The 16,284-nt window shown below is 39.7% G+C and overlaps 1 protein-coding gene across 10 annotated transcripts in view; it reads left to right on the top strand.

Moving 5' to 3' along the window:
- FAM228B (family with sequence similarity 228 member B) overlaps positions 1-16,284 on the top strand; it is a 93,016-nt gene that overhangs the window by 50,434 nt on the left and 26,298 nt on the right. For 5 of the 10 annotated variants that reach the window (XR_010123129.1, XR_010123133.1, XR_010123128.1 and 2 more), the window contains 5 exons: positions 4,580-4,648; positions 7,386-7,577; positions 8,858-8,938; positions 14,419-14,506; positions 14,601-14,757. Coding sequence is in view for 4 of the 10 variants with exons in the window: in XM_054476554.2 (XP_054332529.1) it covers positions 4,580-4,648; positions 7,386-7,577; positions 8,858-8,938; positions 14,419-14,506; positions 14,601-14,757 (587 nt within the window). In the remaining 6 variants the exon portion in view is untranslated. Of the gene's footprint in view, positions 1-4,579; positions 4,649-7,026; positions 7,097-7,385; positions 7,578-8,857; positions 8,939-14,418; positions 14,507-14,600; positions 14,758-16,284 lie in introns of those variants that run through there. The other 5 variants (XR_010123132.1, XR_010123130.1, XM_054476562.1 and 2 more) reach the window with 2 other exon arrangements.

The raw sequence follows: 16,284 nt of genomic DNA, 5'->3' as shown, positions 1-16,284 counted from the left end.
TTCTCTAATGATCAGTGATGTTGAGCTTTTTTTCATGTGTTTGTTGGCCGTTCTTCTTTTGAGAAGCATCTGTTCATATCCTTTGCCCACTTTTTGATTTTTTTTTCTTGTAAACTTGTTTGTGTTTTGTAGATTCTGGATATTAGACCTTTGTCAGATGCGTAGATTGCAAAAATTTTCTCCCATTCTGTAGGTTTCCTGTTCATTCCAATGATAGTTTCTTTTGCTGTATAGAAGCTCTTTAGCTTAATTAGATCCCATTTGTCAATTTTGGCTTTTGTTGCAATTGCTTTTGGCATTTTTGTCATGAAGTCTTTGCCCATGCCCTGAATGTTATTGCCTATGTTTTCTTCTAGGGTTTTTATGGTTTTGGGTTTTACATTTAAGTCTTTAATCCATCTTGAGTTAATTTTTGTATACAGTGTAAGGAAAGGGTCCAGTTTCAGTTTTCTGCATATGGCTAGCCAGTTTTCCCAGCACCATTTATTAAATAGGGAATCCTTTTATTAAAGGAATTCTTTATTAAAGGGGAATTTTTTCCCCATTGCTTGTTTTTGTCTGGTTTGTCGAAGATCAGATGGTTGTAGATGTGTGCTGTTATTTCTGAGGTCTCCATTCTGTTCCATTGGTCTATATGTCTGTTTTGGTACCAGTACCATGCTGTTTTGGTTACTGTAGCCTTGTAGTATAGCTTAAAGTTAGGTAGCGTGATGCCTCCAGCTTTGTTCTTTTTGCTTAGGATTGTCTGGGCTATATGGGCTCTTTTTTGGTTTCGTATAAAATTTAAAGTAGTTTTCTCTAATTCTATGAAGAATATAAGTGGTAGATTGGTGGGAATACCATTGAATCTATAAATTACTTTGGGTACTATGGCCATTTTCATGATATTGATTCTTCCTATCCATGAGCATGGAATGTTTTTCCATTTGTTTCTGTCCTCTCTTATTTCCTTGAGCAGTGGTTTGTAGTTCTCCTGGAAGAGGTCCTCCACATCCCTTGTTAGCTGTATTCCTAGGTATTTTATTTTCTTTATAGCAATTGTGAATGAGAGTTTATTAATGATTTGGCTCTCTACTTGTCTGTTGTTGGTGTATAGGGAATGTTTGTGATTTTTGCACATCCATTTTGTATTAGGAGGCTTTGCTGAATTTGCTTATGAGCTTCAGGAGCTTTTGGCCTGAGATGATGGGGTTTTCTAAATATAGAATCATGTCGTCTGCAAACAGAGACAATTTGACTTCATCTCTTCCTATTTGAATACCCTTTATTTATTTCTCTTGCCTGATTGCCCTGGCCAGAACTTCCAGTAATACGTTGAATAGGAATTGTGAGAAAGGGCATCCTTGTCTTGTGCTGGTTTTCAAAGGAAATGCTTCCAGCTTTTGCCCATTCCGTATGATATTGGCTGTGGGTTTGTCATAAATAGCTCTTATTATTTTGAGATATGTTCCATCAATACCTAGTTTATTGAAAGTTTTTAACACGAAGGGATGTTGAATTTTATTGAAGGCCTTTTCTGCATCTGTTGAGATGATCATGAGGTTTTTGTCATTGATTCTGTTTATGTGATGGATTATGTTTATTGATTTGCATATGTGGAACCAGCCTTGCACCGCAGGGATGAAGCCGACTTGATGGTGGTGGATAAGCTTTTTGATGTGCTGCTGGATTCAGTTTGCCAGTATTTTATTGACAATTTTCACATTGTAGTTCATCAGGGATATTGGCCTGAAGTTTCCTTTTTTTGTTGTATCTCTTCCAGGTTTTGGTATCAGGATGATGGTGGCCTCATACAATGAGTTAGGGAGGAGTCCCTCCTTTTCAATTGTTTGAAATAGTTTCAGAAGGAATGGTACAAGCTCTTCTTTGTATCTCTAGTAGAATTCAGCCATGAATCCCTGTGGTCCTGGGCTTTTTTTTTGTTTGTTTGTTTGGTAGGCTATTAATTACTGCCTCAATTTCAGAACTTGTTATTAGTCTATTCAGGGATTCAACTTCTTCCTCGTTTAGTCTTGGGAGGGTGTGTGTGTCCAGGAATTTATCCATTTCTTCTAGATTCCAACATATGGGTCATTTCAGAGTTGGTCTCCATTGATTGCCTTTTTCTTAAGTGTGGATCACATTTTTCTGTTTCTTTATGTGTCTAGTAATTCTAGATTACATTTTGGACATTATGAATGATACATTGTGGAGGGTCTGGATACTGTTATATTCCTCTGAAGAATATTGAGCTTTTGTTTTAGGAAGCAGTTATCTTTGCTGAACTCAATCTCCACACTTGTCTTTCCTGAAGTTGGCAGCAGATGAAGTCACTGTTTAGTCTTTTTTTTGTCTTAAGCTGGGCTATGTGGAGTCTGCCTTATGCATATAGAGTTCAAGAGTTTGCCAGATATTTGGTCAGAGTTCATTTGCAGAATTTGTGGCATCCTTTCTTTGGCTCCCTCCTTTCCAGTATTTTTCTTCTCACCTTCCAGCTCCATGCTTACCCCAAACTCTGTCTTCTAATTCCTGAACAAGTTAGGCCGCATGCCTCTATCTGAGTTTTAGCCACCTCCTTTACCTCAGACTAAGGCCCTTTCTCAGGCAAGTTAATAACAAACTGGAAATTCATCTAGTGCTGTTTTTTTTTTTTCCTAGTGTTGAATAGCATTCAGTAACTCCCTGCTTTTTGATTACTCTCCAGTGTCTTCAGGTTGTTGTTTTTTATATTTTTTATCTGGAATGTTAATTCACTACCCCCTATCTGAGTACAGACTTACCAGGAAGGGCAACTCTATGAGGCAAAAATAACAAAGAAAACAAACTAGAGTAGACTCATTTGAGTTTTCTGTGCTTCTAGTTGTTGCTTAGCTCCCATGAGCCTTGGCTTCTTTGGATGTTAATGGGGAAGGACAGTTCTTAGATAGTGAGATTTTACTCATCTGTCCTGGAAATAAAAGCAGTGGGACTGAAGACAACTACTTTCACTGACAGTTAACTTGAGAATATTTTATTTTTATGTAATTTCAAGAGGATCTCAAAGGCAATTCAGTGCTAGAAATCAACCACTTCCATTTTCTGGCAGGTATTTAATAATTGTGGAACATTTGTTATAAAAATGGAAAAATTAATGCTGTCATAATTTTGTCACTAATATCACTGTTCCCTAAAGATTGTGTTATTTCAAAATCTGAAAATGTGACTTGTATATAAAAATAGTATTTGGCTGGGCATGGTGGTGGCTCATGCTTATAATCCTAGCACTTTGGGAGGCTGAGGTAGAAGCATTGCTTGAGCTCAGGAGTTTGAGGGTACAGTGAGCTATGATCATACCACTGCACTCTAGCCTAAGTGACAGAGCAAGACTGTCTCCAAAATAAGTACATAAAAAATAAAATTTATTATTAATATTTATTTGATAGCCATATTCACTAATGATAAATAAATTTGTTCCAATTATATTTATGTCAATACTGTCTAAGAAATTTGTTTCAGTCTTTTGGGTAATTTGTCAATTGTCATGGAAAAATTAATTAAATGAATATGTTTCCTTTTATTTTAATAAGAGCTTTCTTTCATTTTGAGAAGATCCAATTACTTGTTTAATTATAATTTTACATTTTATATACAGTTGTGAGTTAATGGATAAAAATATAACTCATTTCCTTGATTTATTATATCCATAGGCTTATGTTTCAGTAATTTTCAAAAACAAAATTAGTGAGTGAATTCATTATGGAAGAACACAAAAAAGAGCAGGAGATTGAATAGAAAGTCTTTCTAAGACCTTGTATTATTGTTCACTAGTGACATTTCTTCTACGTATAGAGTTTGCCTTAGGTGGCACTAAGCTTTTAGTGAAACTGTTGACATATTCTTAACTAGTTCTGTAAGAATCAAAGCTGGAAGATTAGTATGTCTTACATAGTCAAAAAGCCTCAAATAGAGGCCTAATTTAATCTATTTTAACCCAGAAAAGTAAAAGCATTTTATAGGAAGTGAAAAAAGATGGATTGTAACTACCATGTGACTCCGGGAAAGACATTTGACCATTTTGGGACTCAAAATGTGTGTAAGCTGAGTTACATTTTGCTGTAGCCAAGAGCAGACAGATTGAAATACTGTTTAAAAAGCACTTGATGGGCTGGGCATGGTGGCTCAGGCCTGTAATCCCAGCACTTTGGGAGGCTGAGGCAGGCAGATCACTTGAGGCCAGGAGTTTGAGACCAGCCAGGTCAACATGGCAAAACCCTGTCTCTACAAAAAATACAAAAATTAGCCAGGCATGTGTTGCACGCCTGTAATCCCAGCTACTTGGGAGGCTGAGGCACGAGAATCGCTTGAACCCTGCAATTGGAGGTTGCAGTGAGCCGAGATGGTGCTGCTGCACTCCAGCAGCCTAGGTGACAGAACAAGACTCTGTCTCAAACAAATAAACAAACACACAAACAAAAGCACTCGATGATATGATTTGGAGGAAACAAACTGCATGCATAGAGAACTTTCCAGGGATATGTCTGTCATGCTAAATATAATGATTCCAGATAGCACTAATAGTTTTTAAAGATTTTCTTTTCAAAGTTTAATTCTGTCCTTTCAGGTTTTAGCTAATGAAGATACTGAGGCAGCTATTCAATCAATATTATACAAAGAAAATTCTGTAATGAAGGTAAGAATTGGCTACAAAATGCATCTCAGTTAAAAATTAAATGTAGTTTTTCCTTTTTATATGTAGCATATTCTATAAAAACTATTTAGAAAATACGGAAAAAAGAATTAAAAGAACACTCCCTTGCACCTGGAATTAACCTTAAGGGATCTCTGAGATTGCTTTAATGGACTTCCTCCCTTCCTATACTTTGTGGGAATTCCTTTGCAGAGAGGCACAGAAATTTCCCTCTACTCACTTGTTTCTTTGTCTTAGTGGGTTTCAGCAGTCACTACAAATGAGCTAATCCTTAAGAGCTGTTAGCAGAACACACTGACTAATTATTACTCAGATATACATAGAACAGGGTTTAACTGAGCCAGGATGGGCTTAATGTGACAAGAAGAACATCCATGTGAAGTGTACTAAACACCGGGGACACTGGAGTGGGTAACCTGTTTTTATTTTTAAGAAATTTCTTTAGAGTTCTTTAAAAAGCAAAGGAACTAACATTGGGATGGCTGAAGTGTGCTATGGCCAGAGGTTAGGGAGGGACTTGGCCTAGCAGACCTCTCAGGGTTCTTAATATTTTATTTATGTCATTTTGAGTTTCACACTCTTCATAGTAGTCACATGACTTTATTTGCTATATGAAAGGTGAATGAGAAGGTTTGGTGAGAATGAATTAGTTTGTAGCCTAATCAAGCATGTTCTTTGCAGGCTACTTGCCACTTGGATTAGGTTATGCTACACTTCTGCCTCTTCACTCTTGACTTTTTTTTTTTTTTTTTTTCTGAAGGTCAGTTGTAGTGAAGGGTTTTTTTTTTTTTTTCATAGAATGTTTTTCTTCCTCTTTTTCTGCCATCCCTTCTCTTCCTGGATAACCCTTCTTTTTTTTTTTTTTTTTTTTTTTTTTTTTGAGACAGGGTCTCACTCTGTCACCCAGGCTGGAGTGCAGTGCAGTGGCACAATTACAGCTCTCTGCAGCCTTGGCCTTCTGGGCTCAAGTGATTCTCCTGCCTCAGCCTCCCAATTAGTTGGGATTACAGGTGTGAGCCACGAAGCCTAGCTAAGTTTTAATTTTTTTTTGAAACGGAGTCTTACTTGTTTGCCCAGGCTGGAGTACAATGGCACGATCTCGGCTCACTGCAACTTCCACCTCCCGGGTTCAAGCAATTCTGCCTCAACCTCCCAAGTAGCTGGGATTATAGGCACGTGCCAGCATGCCTGGCTAACTTTTGTATTTTTAGTAGAGACGTGGTTTCACCACGTTGGCCAGGCTGGTCTCGCACTCCTGACTTCAAGTGATCTGCCCACCTCGGCCTCCCAAAGTGCTGGGATTACAGGCGTGGGATTGCCACCACGCCTGGCCAAGTTTTAATTTTTTTGTAGAGATGGAGTCCGACTATTTTCCCCAGGCTGGTCTTGAATTCCTGGGCTCATGCGATCCTCCTGCCTTAGCCTCCTGAAATGCTAGGATTACCGGCGTGAGCCACCGCACCTAGCCTAAATCCTCATTCTTAAAGGCCCAGCCCAAATGTCTCCCACTTTGGGAGTCTTGGCTTTGAAAAAAAATTAATCATTTTTTCAATGTATGCAATATAAAAGTAAATATACACAATATAAAATTTGCCACTTTAACCATTTTAAGTGTACCATTCGGTGTCATTAATTACATTCATAATGTTGTGCAACCATCACCACTATTTCCAAAACTTTTTCCTTACTCCAAACTGAAAGTTTGTATTAAATAAACAGTGACTCCTCATTTCTGCCTCCCCCAGGCACTTGGTAACCTCTAATCTACCTTCTGGCTCTATGAATTTTGGCTATTCTAGATAGTTTGTATATGTGGAATCCTATACTATTTGTCCATTTGTGTCTGACTTATTTCACTTTGGCATACTGTTTTCAAAGTTCATCCATGTTGTAGCATGTATCAGAACTTCATTCCTTTTTATGGCTGAATAATATTCCATATTACACATATAAATAAATGTGGTATGTATATACCACATTTTATCTGTTCATCTGTTGATGGATACTTGGATCATTTCCACCTTTTGGCTCTTGTGAATAATGCTGCAATCTACATTGGTGTACAAGTATCTGTTTGAGTCCTGGATTTTCATTCATTTGGGTAAGGAGTGGAATTGTTGGGTCTTATGGTAGGTCTGTTTAAATTTCTGAGGCCCACCAAACTGGGAATCTTTTAAGAATGTAGGAAATAGTTTTTCTCTCCTCTGTCTTCAGTTATTTTATTTATAGTATGCCATACATATATATATCCATCATATATAAATATACATCTTGCTATATTCCCCCTCCCACTGTTTATGATTTTGTTTGTTTGTTTCTTAGGGATGGGTTTTCCCTCTGTTGCCAAGGCTAGAGTGCAGTGTCCCAATCACAGTGTACTGCAGCCTTGAAGTCCAGGGCTCAAGCGATTCTCTAGCTTCAGCCTCCCAGGTAGCTAGAAATATAGGCAGGCACTACCTTGCCTTGCTTTTGGTTTGTTCTTTAGTCTTTCTCCCCAGGGAGAGCAGGCATGTTGCCCCAAATAGCTGTGTTTTCCTTATTTGCAGCAGAGTGTATGTCACACAGTAGAAGTTAAAGCCAAAGAAATGATTGAATTAATGAATGTCTTTGTGGGTTATTCTTAGGAGTAATTTAAACTTACGAAGTTTAAGTTGTGGAAAATTTTAGAACAAGAAAACTTTAGGATAATATATTTGTCTTTTCTACCACTGTTTACTAGGAACTAGATAAGTATTTACAACATCATGCCTTCTTAAATGCGAGAAGAAAGGAGATGTTATATAAAAGATGGGTTGACTGTGTGGCAGATCCTCTTCAGAAGAAAATTATAGAAAAAGTTTGTTCACATAAGAAGATTAAAAAAAGGAGGCAAGGGGAATTAGATGGCTTTTTAAAACATGTAAATAAAAAGGTACTAAGAGATCATTTGATGCTTTTTTCAGTTGATTTAGACCTAATGTCATCTTTGTTCATTTATAATCATCCAGTCAGTCTGTCCCTGTCCCCTCTACATATGTATCATCTATATATACCCTGTTAAATAATAGCATAAAGTATTCTTAAACCCAGGACATTTGGAAAGGAGAGAAAAGGAAGACTAGATTTAATTGTCTACATTAGAACCATTTTTCTGTGTTTTCCCCATGTAGTTATTATTATTATTATTTGAGATGGAGTTTCGCTCTTGTTACCCAGACTGGAGTGCAATGGCACGATCTTGGCTCACTGCAAACCTCCACCTCATGGCTTCAAGCAATTCTCCTGCCTTAGCCTCCCAAGTAGCTAGAATTACAGGCATGTGCCACCACACTGGCTAATTTTGTATTTTTAGTAGAGACAGGGTTTCTCCATGTTGGTCAGGCTGGTCTCAAACTCCCGATTTCAGGTAATCTGCCTGCCTCGGCCTCCCAGAGTGCTGGGATTACAGGTGTGAGCCACTGCGCCCAGCCCTCCCCATGTAATTATTAATTTTAATTATCAAGTTAAAAAATTTGGGTGCTTGGCTCACACCTGTAATCTCAGCACTTTGGGAGGCCAAAGCAGGTGGATCACCTGAGGTTGGGAGTTCGAGACCAGCCTGGTGATACCACTCTTTCCTAAAAATACAAAATTAGCCAGGCATGGTGGTGGGCGCCTGTAATCCCAGCTACTTGGGAGGCTGAGGCAGGAGAATCGCTTGAACCTGCAAGGTGGAGATTGTAGTGAGCCAAGATCACACCTCTGTACTCCAGCCTGGGTGACGGAGCAAGACTATGTCTCAAAAAAAAGAAAAAAAATTAAAATTACAAAATAAATAAATAAATAATTTGGACTCTAGTTTCAGGACATATTTTTCTTTTGTTCTGGAACTTGATTATTTGCAAAGCTCTAAAATATAGCTGTTCTTCTAGCATTTTTTAAAAATCTGAGATGTTTGACTAGTAAGCATTTAAAAACAAATTCCCAAATCTTTTAGTGTTCCAACATTCTTTATTAAAATCTTACAAATTTTAAGTAGATTCCTTCCTTCACTATACCTTATTGCTTGAATAAATTAAATTTCAAATGTAGCCTTCTCTTTCTTTTTGCATTTGTCACTGATGCTGCTTTCAAGCATAAGAATGATACTGTGTTTGACTCTCAAGTCCTGATATGCTCAAAATTAACTGTGCACCTCTTGTTCTTGTGTATCGTTTTATTTCCTTGCTATAGGGAAATGCATTTATAGAACATTATGATCCAAAAGAGTATGATCCCTTTTATATGAGCAAGAAGGACCCCAATTTTCTGAAGGTAGGGTAGATTTCTTTTTTTTAACTTTGGTATTATGTGTTTGTTTGTTTTGAGCAGCCCTAATATATGAGCAGTCCTTAAGCGATTCCCTAAAAGTGCAGTAACATTTTAAGCATAGTTTCCCAGCGCCCGATCTTAGAAAGGAACAAAAAGCCAAAGGCCAAAGTAAATTAAATCTCCGTAAAAGTTGAAAATACTGGATAATGATTGGGTAATAGGTAACGTTTAAAAATTCCATAGACTTTTAAATTTGTTACAAAAGTAACACATTTTCATGATAGATAAATGAGAAAATTGATTTTCAAATTAAGAAAATAAAAAAACAAAATTCTATTACCCAGAATTAATTCATTATAATGTTAACTCATTAACATTTTTCTGAATATCTATCTAGATTTCTTTCTATATGTGCATATATATTCACATTTTTATTTTATAAGAATGGAGTTACATTTGGTTTTATAATGGGCTTCCCCTCCCTCAATAGTTTATTATTTGCTTCTTTGTCAAAATATAAATATAAATTTTCTTCATTGCATGATATTCTGTTACTAATAGCAGAATTAATTAACCTTGCACTGAAGGATTAACCAAGTCTTAGGGTCTTTTTCACATTTATTTCACCTTTGCTGCTACTGTGTGAGGTGAGTCACAGATGAGACAAGTGAGGTTCAGGTCACTTGTCAAAGTCACCCAGCTGTAAATAGCAGAGCACAGATGTGGTGTTTTGTTTTGTTTCGTTTTTTTCAGACGGAGTCTTGCTTTGTCACCCAGGCTGGAGTGCAGTGGTGTGATCTCTGCTCATTGCAACCTCTGCTTCCCGGGTTCAAGAGATTCTCCCACCTCAGCCTCCTGAGTAGCTGTGATTACAGGCGTGTGCCATCACTCTCGGCTAATTTTTGTATTTTTAGTAGAGATGAGGTTTCACCATCTTGGCCAGGCTGGTCTCAAACTCCTGACCTCAAGCGATTTGTCCTCCTTGGCCTCCCAAAGTGCTAGGATTACAGGCTTGAGCCACTGTGCCTGGCCTTATCTTGCATAAAATGTTGTTTTGAAATATGTACACATTGTGGAATGACCAAACCAATTAACATACATTGCATCAGAAACACCAGTTTTTTCTGAGAACACTTAAAATCTTCTCTCTCTGCAGTTTTCAAGAATACAATACCTTGTTATTAACTATAGCCATCATATTGTACAATAGATCTCTAGAGAAATTTTATGGCAGCCGGGCGCAGTGGCTCATGCCTGTAATCCTAGCACTTTGGGAGGCCAAGGCAGGTGGATCACCTGAGGTCAGGAGTTCAAGACCAGCCTGGCCAACATGGTGAAATCCTGTCTCTACTAAAAATACAAAAATTAGCCGGGTGTCGTGGCATGCACCTGTAGTCCCAGCTACTCAGGAGGCTGAGGCAGGAGAATCACGTGAACCCGGGAGGTGGAGGCTGCAGTAAGCCAAGACTGAGTGACACTGCACTCCAGCCTGGGCAACAGAGTGAGTGAGACTCTGTCTAAAAAAAAAAGAAAAATGTTATGGCTGAAAAAATATAACTGCATTGCATTCAAGTGAATTTAGTGACACAAATTATTTGTTAGTAAGGTTTCTTGCACGTATAAAATAGATATCTTTTTTTTTTTTTGACGGAGTCTCACTCTTGCCCAGGCTGGAGTGCAATGGCACGATCTCGGCTCCTGCAACCTCCCCCTCCCGGGTTCAAGTGATTCTCCTGCCTCAGCCTCCCGAGTAACTGGGATTACAGGTGCACGCCACCAGGCCCGGCTAATTTTTGTTTTGTTTTGCTTTGAGACGGAGTCTTGCTCTGTCGCCCAGGTTGGAGTGCAGTGGCGTGATCTCGGCTCACTGCAACCTCTGCCTCCCAGGTTCACGCCATTCTCCTGCCTCAGCCTCCTGAGTAGCTGGGACTACAGGCGCCCGCCACCACGCCCGGCTAATTTTTTTGTATATTTAGTAGAGACGGGGTTTCACTGTGTTAGCCAGGATGGTCTCAATCTCCTGACCTCGTGATCCACCCGCCTCGGCCTCCCAAAGTACTGGGATTACAGGCTTGAGCCACCGCACCCGGCCTAATTTTTGTATTTTTAGTAGAGACGGGGTTTCACCATGTTGGTCAGGCTGGTCTTGAACTCCAGACCTCATGATCCTCCCGCCTTGGCCTCCCAAAGTGCTGGGATTACAGGCATGAACCATCACGCCTGGCCACTCCTACCTTTTTCAATTACATATCTCTATATGGATTTTCTTCATATACGACAACTAAAACAACAAATCTCAACAGATTGCTTGCAGAAGCAGATATGAGAATCCACTTGTCTTCTATTAAGCAAGACATAAAGAAGTTTACAAAAATGTAAAACAATGTTACTCTTCTCATTTTTTGTTTCAGGAAATAGAGTTATTTTTCTTAGAAAGATATGTTAAACATAATAGGCATATTATTATTATTTTAAAATTAATAAGCAATTTTAAATTTTCTGTTTTAATTTCTAAGATAGTAAATATCAACAGATCTAAGCCATATACACAAAAGTTATTTGGATATAACAACAACAATGTTTTGAAATAAAATAGTTTCGGCTGGGCGCGGTGGCTCACGCCTGTAATCCCAGCTACTCGGGAGGCTGAGGCAGGAGAATCGCTTGAACCCAGGAGGCAGAGGTTGCAGGAAGCTGAGATTGTGCCACTGCACTCTAGGCAGCAGTCTCCAAAAAAAAAAAAAAAAAAAAGTTTCAGAACCACTGGGTTACAGTACCTCCATTTATGATGTACAAGTGCTTGTCAGTAGAGACAGGTGTCTCCGGACTTATAATTGTCGATAAAACTTTAGATTGTTCTTTGTTTCTATCTTCAATTTAAAATTTAAAATTTGGTCTGGGCACGGTGGCTCATGCCTGTAATCCCACCACTTTAGAGGCTGAGGTGGGAGGACGGCTTGAACTCAGCATTCGAGACCAGCCTGGGCAACACAGGGAGACCTGTCTCTACAAAAAAAATTAAAAACTAGCTGGACATGGCGTACACCTGTGGTCCCAGCCACTCGGGAGGTGGAGGTGGGAGGATGGCCTGAGCCTAGGAGGTTGAAGCTGCAGTGAGCCACTGCACTCCAGCCTGGGCAACAGAGCGAGACCCTGTCGGAGAGCTTCAAGATGACTGGCTTGAGGCATCTGACATTCACCTCCTCCACAGAAGAACAAAAATAGCGAGTAGAAAATTGTACTTGGAACACGTCTTCTAAGAGGAACACTGGAATTCCACAGAGAAGTGACAAGGAAACATCTAAGGTGAGGAAAGAGAGGGAGGTGAGGCAGCCTGCTCAGCCCTGAGACTAACACGGGGGCTGCCCGGAGATGGAGAGGGCCGAGGTGTGAGCAGCTGGCAGCAACCTTGCTGACCTCAGCACGGGGACCACGGCTCACTTGCTTGCGCCCAGAGGACAGGCCCCACCTGCAGCATCACCTAGGCTGAAACGTACACTCCCTAACTGCCTGCCTATGCCTGCTGCCACTGAAAGCAACCCCACCCTCCACAGCAGCAGGGCCACAGCACAGCGACCAGCACCCCCACCCGAGTACTCTGCAGGGGGCTGGGGGATCGCCCTGCCCCATCCACCACCATTGGCGAGAGCCCACCAGCTTGCTGCTACCACCACAGCTAGCACCCTCCTGCATGCGCCAACTGGGGATCTGGAGACTGGCCCACCCAGCCTGTTGTCAACACCTGTGTGGACCACTCTGGAGACAGAGGGTTGTCTCGTCACTTCTACTGCCATTGTCCATGACATGACCACTGCCCAGGGGTTCAAGAACCTGCCCATCCGCCTGGCCAACCACGGCCACTGCATGCACCCAAGCAAGCCACCTGGAGACCCAAGAACTGGCCCACCTGAAACTGTAACACCGGTGCCAGTGTATACTGCTCTGAGGACCAAGGACAGGCACCCTAAGCCTGCCACTGCTTCCACTGAGGCTGGGGACTGGCCTGCCCAGTGTCCCCATCCCCAGCAAAGCCTCACCACAGCCTCCAACAGCTGTACCCTAAGCCACCGTGGAAAACACAGACACCACTGACGCTGTTTGCAGCCGAAGAAATATGGAGACTATACTGCTGCACACACCCAGGATCAAAGCCAAAGTGTCCTACCCATCCAACACCATAGACACATCTCCAGGAAAAAGTCCTCCCCTATGGAAGCAAATCCAGAAAACAGGAAGAAGCCTCCATTACCCCAGATGCACAGATGTCAATGTAAGGACACAAGAAACGTGAAAAAGCAAGGCTCTGACACCTCCAAAGGAACACAATAACTCTCCAGCAGCAGAGTCCAATGTCATTTAAAATTTGATCTGCTCTTCATATATGAATAGGTCACATACAAATACCTGAAAATGATAGTACCTTTTTTTGTTCCTTTTTTTTTGAGACAGAGTCTTGCTCTGTCACCTAGGCTGGAGTGCAGTGGCGCAATCTCGGCTCACTGCAAGCTCCACCTCCCGGGTTCATGCCATTCTCCTGCCTTGGCCTCCCAAGTAGCTGGGACTATAGGCGCCCGCCACCACACCTGGCTAAATTTTTTGTATTTTTAGTAAAGACGGGGTTTCACCGTGTTAGCCAGGATGGTCTCAATCTCCTGACCTTGTGATCCGCCTGCCTCGGCCTCCCCAAGTGCTGGGATTACAGGCGTGAGCCACTGCGTCCTGCCTTTTTGTTCCTTTTTATAGCGAGTTAATATTTTCTTAATATTTTATGAGTAGCACTCTTCATAACTTCTGTAAAAGCAAAATTATACTGGGCGGTCTGATCACCGTTTAACTCTAATAGTCATGATGTGTATTGTAACTACCCCTGAAAAACTAGCCTGATGAGCATGAGAAAGATACATGAGTGACCTTTTAAGCTTGTGGTAGAATTTCACTGACTAGGCCTAAATGGTGAATGTTGCTGTTCATGAGTCCTGTTTTCATATGTAGAACTGTCATTCTGATATTGATAATATTGGCCATTAACATAGATTCAGTGCTTCCATACCTTGGCTCACAAATGATCTATATTTTGAATAACTTGGTTAAGTTTTGAGTAATGTTAGTTATGTTGTTGATTATCAATGTTAGGGATTAAGATGAATATATGGATATATTTTTTCTTTTGTGCATGGGAAAGGAATTTTTTAAATTTGGGAACATATGATAACCACAAAATAATTTTTGAAGATTGAACCCACACTTTGAAACAAGAGCTAACTTTGTCTCTTTGACTGGAGGGCCTTTAAGAGAGGTATTGATATACCCCCATCTCTTTGTAATATATTAAATAAATATAATGGTAAGCCTGCTATTTGTAAATACCATATTATTTACCCTTCCGGCATAAGAGCCATCCATATGTGGATGCTTGGAATAGACTGAAAATGTTTACTACTCAGACTTGCAACTCAGTGCTTAAACAAGTGCCTCTCTTGTAGGTTACCATCCCACCATTGCATGACCCTTTGAGAAAAGCACAATATGACAAGGAAAATGAAAAAAGAACTCTTCTTCAGTGTGAGACTGGTACTTAGTTCCTAATTGTTATGTGATTTCATAGCCCGAGAGCAATGGCAGATGCATTTAAGGATGTTAATTTAGATTTTTATTCTTCCTTCAGGCAAAATATATTCAATAAAGGAATTCAAAGAAGTTGAGAAGGCTCAGCTGCATTCCAGATTCCCACAAATTTCTAATTCACGGCACTTTATGACTCCAAATGAGTGGCTGAAACTGCCTACAAGATACATAGAAAGTGAATTTTGTAAAAGGAGAAGGTAATGGTTAATATACTAGAAATTATAGAACCTTTTGGACTTTGAAAATTCTTGAGACTGATATAAAATTTTTCATAGTTATGATTTTTTTAAATTATCATTTTTCTTTTTTTGAGACAGAGTCTCTGAAAATTTCATTTTTCAATGAAAAATCTATAATTCTTATCTTTCTCTGTATGTGATGTTTCTTTTTTCTTGAGTACTTTCAAGATTTTCTCTTTCTCTTTGGTTTTCATTAGCTAGATTATGATCTGTTTATATTTGTTTTTTTCTTTCTATCTTAATGTTCTCTGTGGTTTTATGTCTTTTATTATTTTGGGGAAATCCTAGGCTATTATCACTTCAAATATCTCTTATTTCCTATTGTCTCTGCTTTTTTTCTTCCTTCTGAGACTCCAATTATATGTATATTAGATCACTTGATGATGTCTCACAGTGCCATAGCTCTTACTCTGTTCTGATTTTCCACTCTTTTTTTCCTTATTTGTTTTTCAGTTGGATGATTTCTGACTTGTTTTTAAGTTCGCTGTCCTTCCTTAGCTGTGTCCTGTGCCAATCAAAGGAACTCTTCATCTTTGATATCATGATTTTCAAATTTCTAGCATTACCATTTGAATTTTTAGATAGTTTTTATTTATTCTGAAATTCTTCATCTGTTCATGCATGTTGTCCACCTTTTCCACTAGATTCTTTACCATATTAATTATTTAAAACTCCCTATCTGGTAGTTCCAACATTAGGGTCATTTATGAATCTAGTTCTCTTGATTGCTTTATCTCTTGACAATGGCTTGTTTTGCCTTGCTTTTTTTTTGCATGTCTTGTAATTTTTTATTGAGTGCCAGATATTTGATGTAGAAGAATGGTGTACATGGAGTATTTATGTTTAGAAATGGATATGCCTCTTCTTCTGTCAAGCATTAGTGTGGAGGATTAGCCTTATCTAGTTGGAGTTGAGTTGGGTTTGGGTAATGTTATTGCTATTGTTACCTTTAGGTGCACCACAGGCTTGAATACCTCCAGTGGTTAGGCTGCTTTTCCTTGTGCTTAGAGTGGGGGTGGGGTGCCAGAGGGATTTTCTCAAGTGTTTCTGCTTCTTCCTCAGTTTTCAGCTATCCATGCAAGCTGGCATCATAGAAGTGGAGGGGTGTTCTCTCCATGCTTTTCCCTCTCCCATAGGAGTATACCGCTGTTGCATGTTGCTTATTGCAAGGCTCCTAGTGGAGGCAGAGGAATATCCTATGTTTTTCTCATGGAGCTTCAGTTTTAGACAAGCCCTATGTGCTTAGGCCTCAGGAGCAGGACTTTCCTGAGGTTCCTTTTCCTTATCCTTGTGGCAGCCAAACTTGACTTTGTATATGTGGTTGTTCTTGGATGGCAGTTTCCTGTCTGTCTTCCAATGACAGCAAGATTTCTGCTTAGTATAGGAATAGGAGTCTTGATACCTTTCTTTTAATTTGTAAATTTAATTTTTGTAGGTACATAGTAGGTGTATATATTTATGAGGTACATGAGATGTTTTGATACA

Source organism: Pongo pygmaeus, chromosome 12 (assembly GCF_028885625.2).
Source record: "Pongo pygmaeus isolate AG05252 chromosome 12, NHGRI_mPonPyg2-v2.0_pri, whole genome shotgun sequence".
NCBI lineage: Eukaryota > Metazoa > Chordata > Mammalia > Primates > Hominidae > Pongo > Pongo pygmaeus.
Note: the sequence above shows the minus strand (reverse complement) of the source record. Positions and strands in the feature narration are given on the sequence as shown.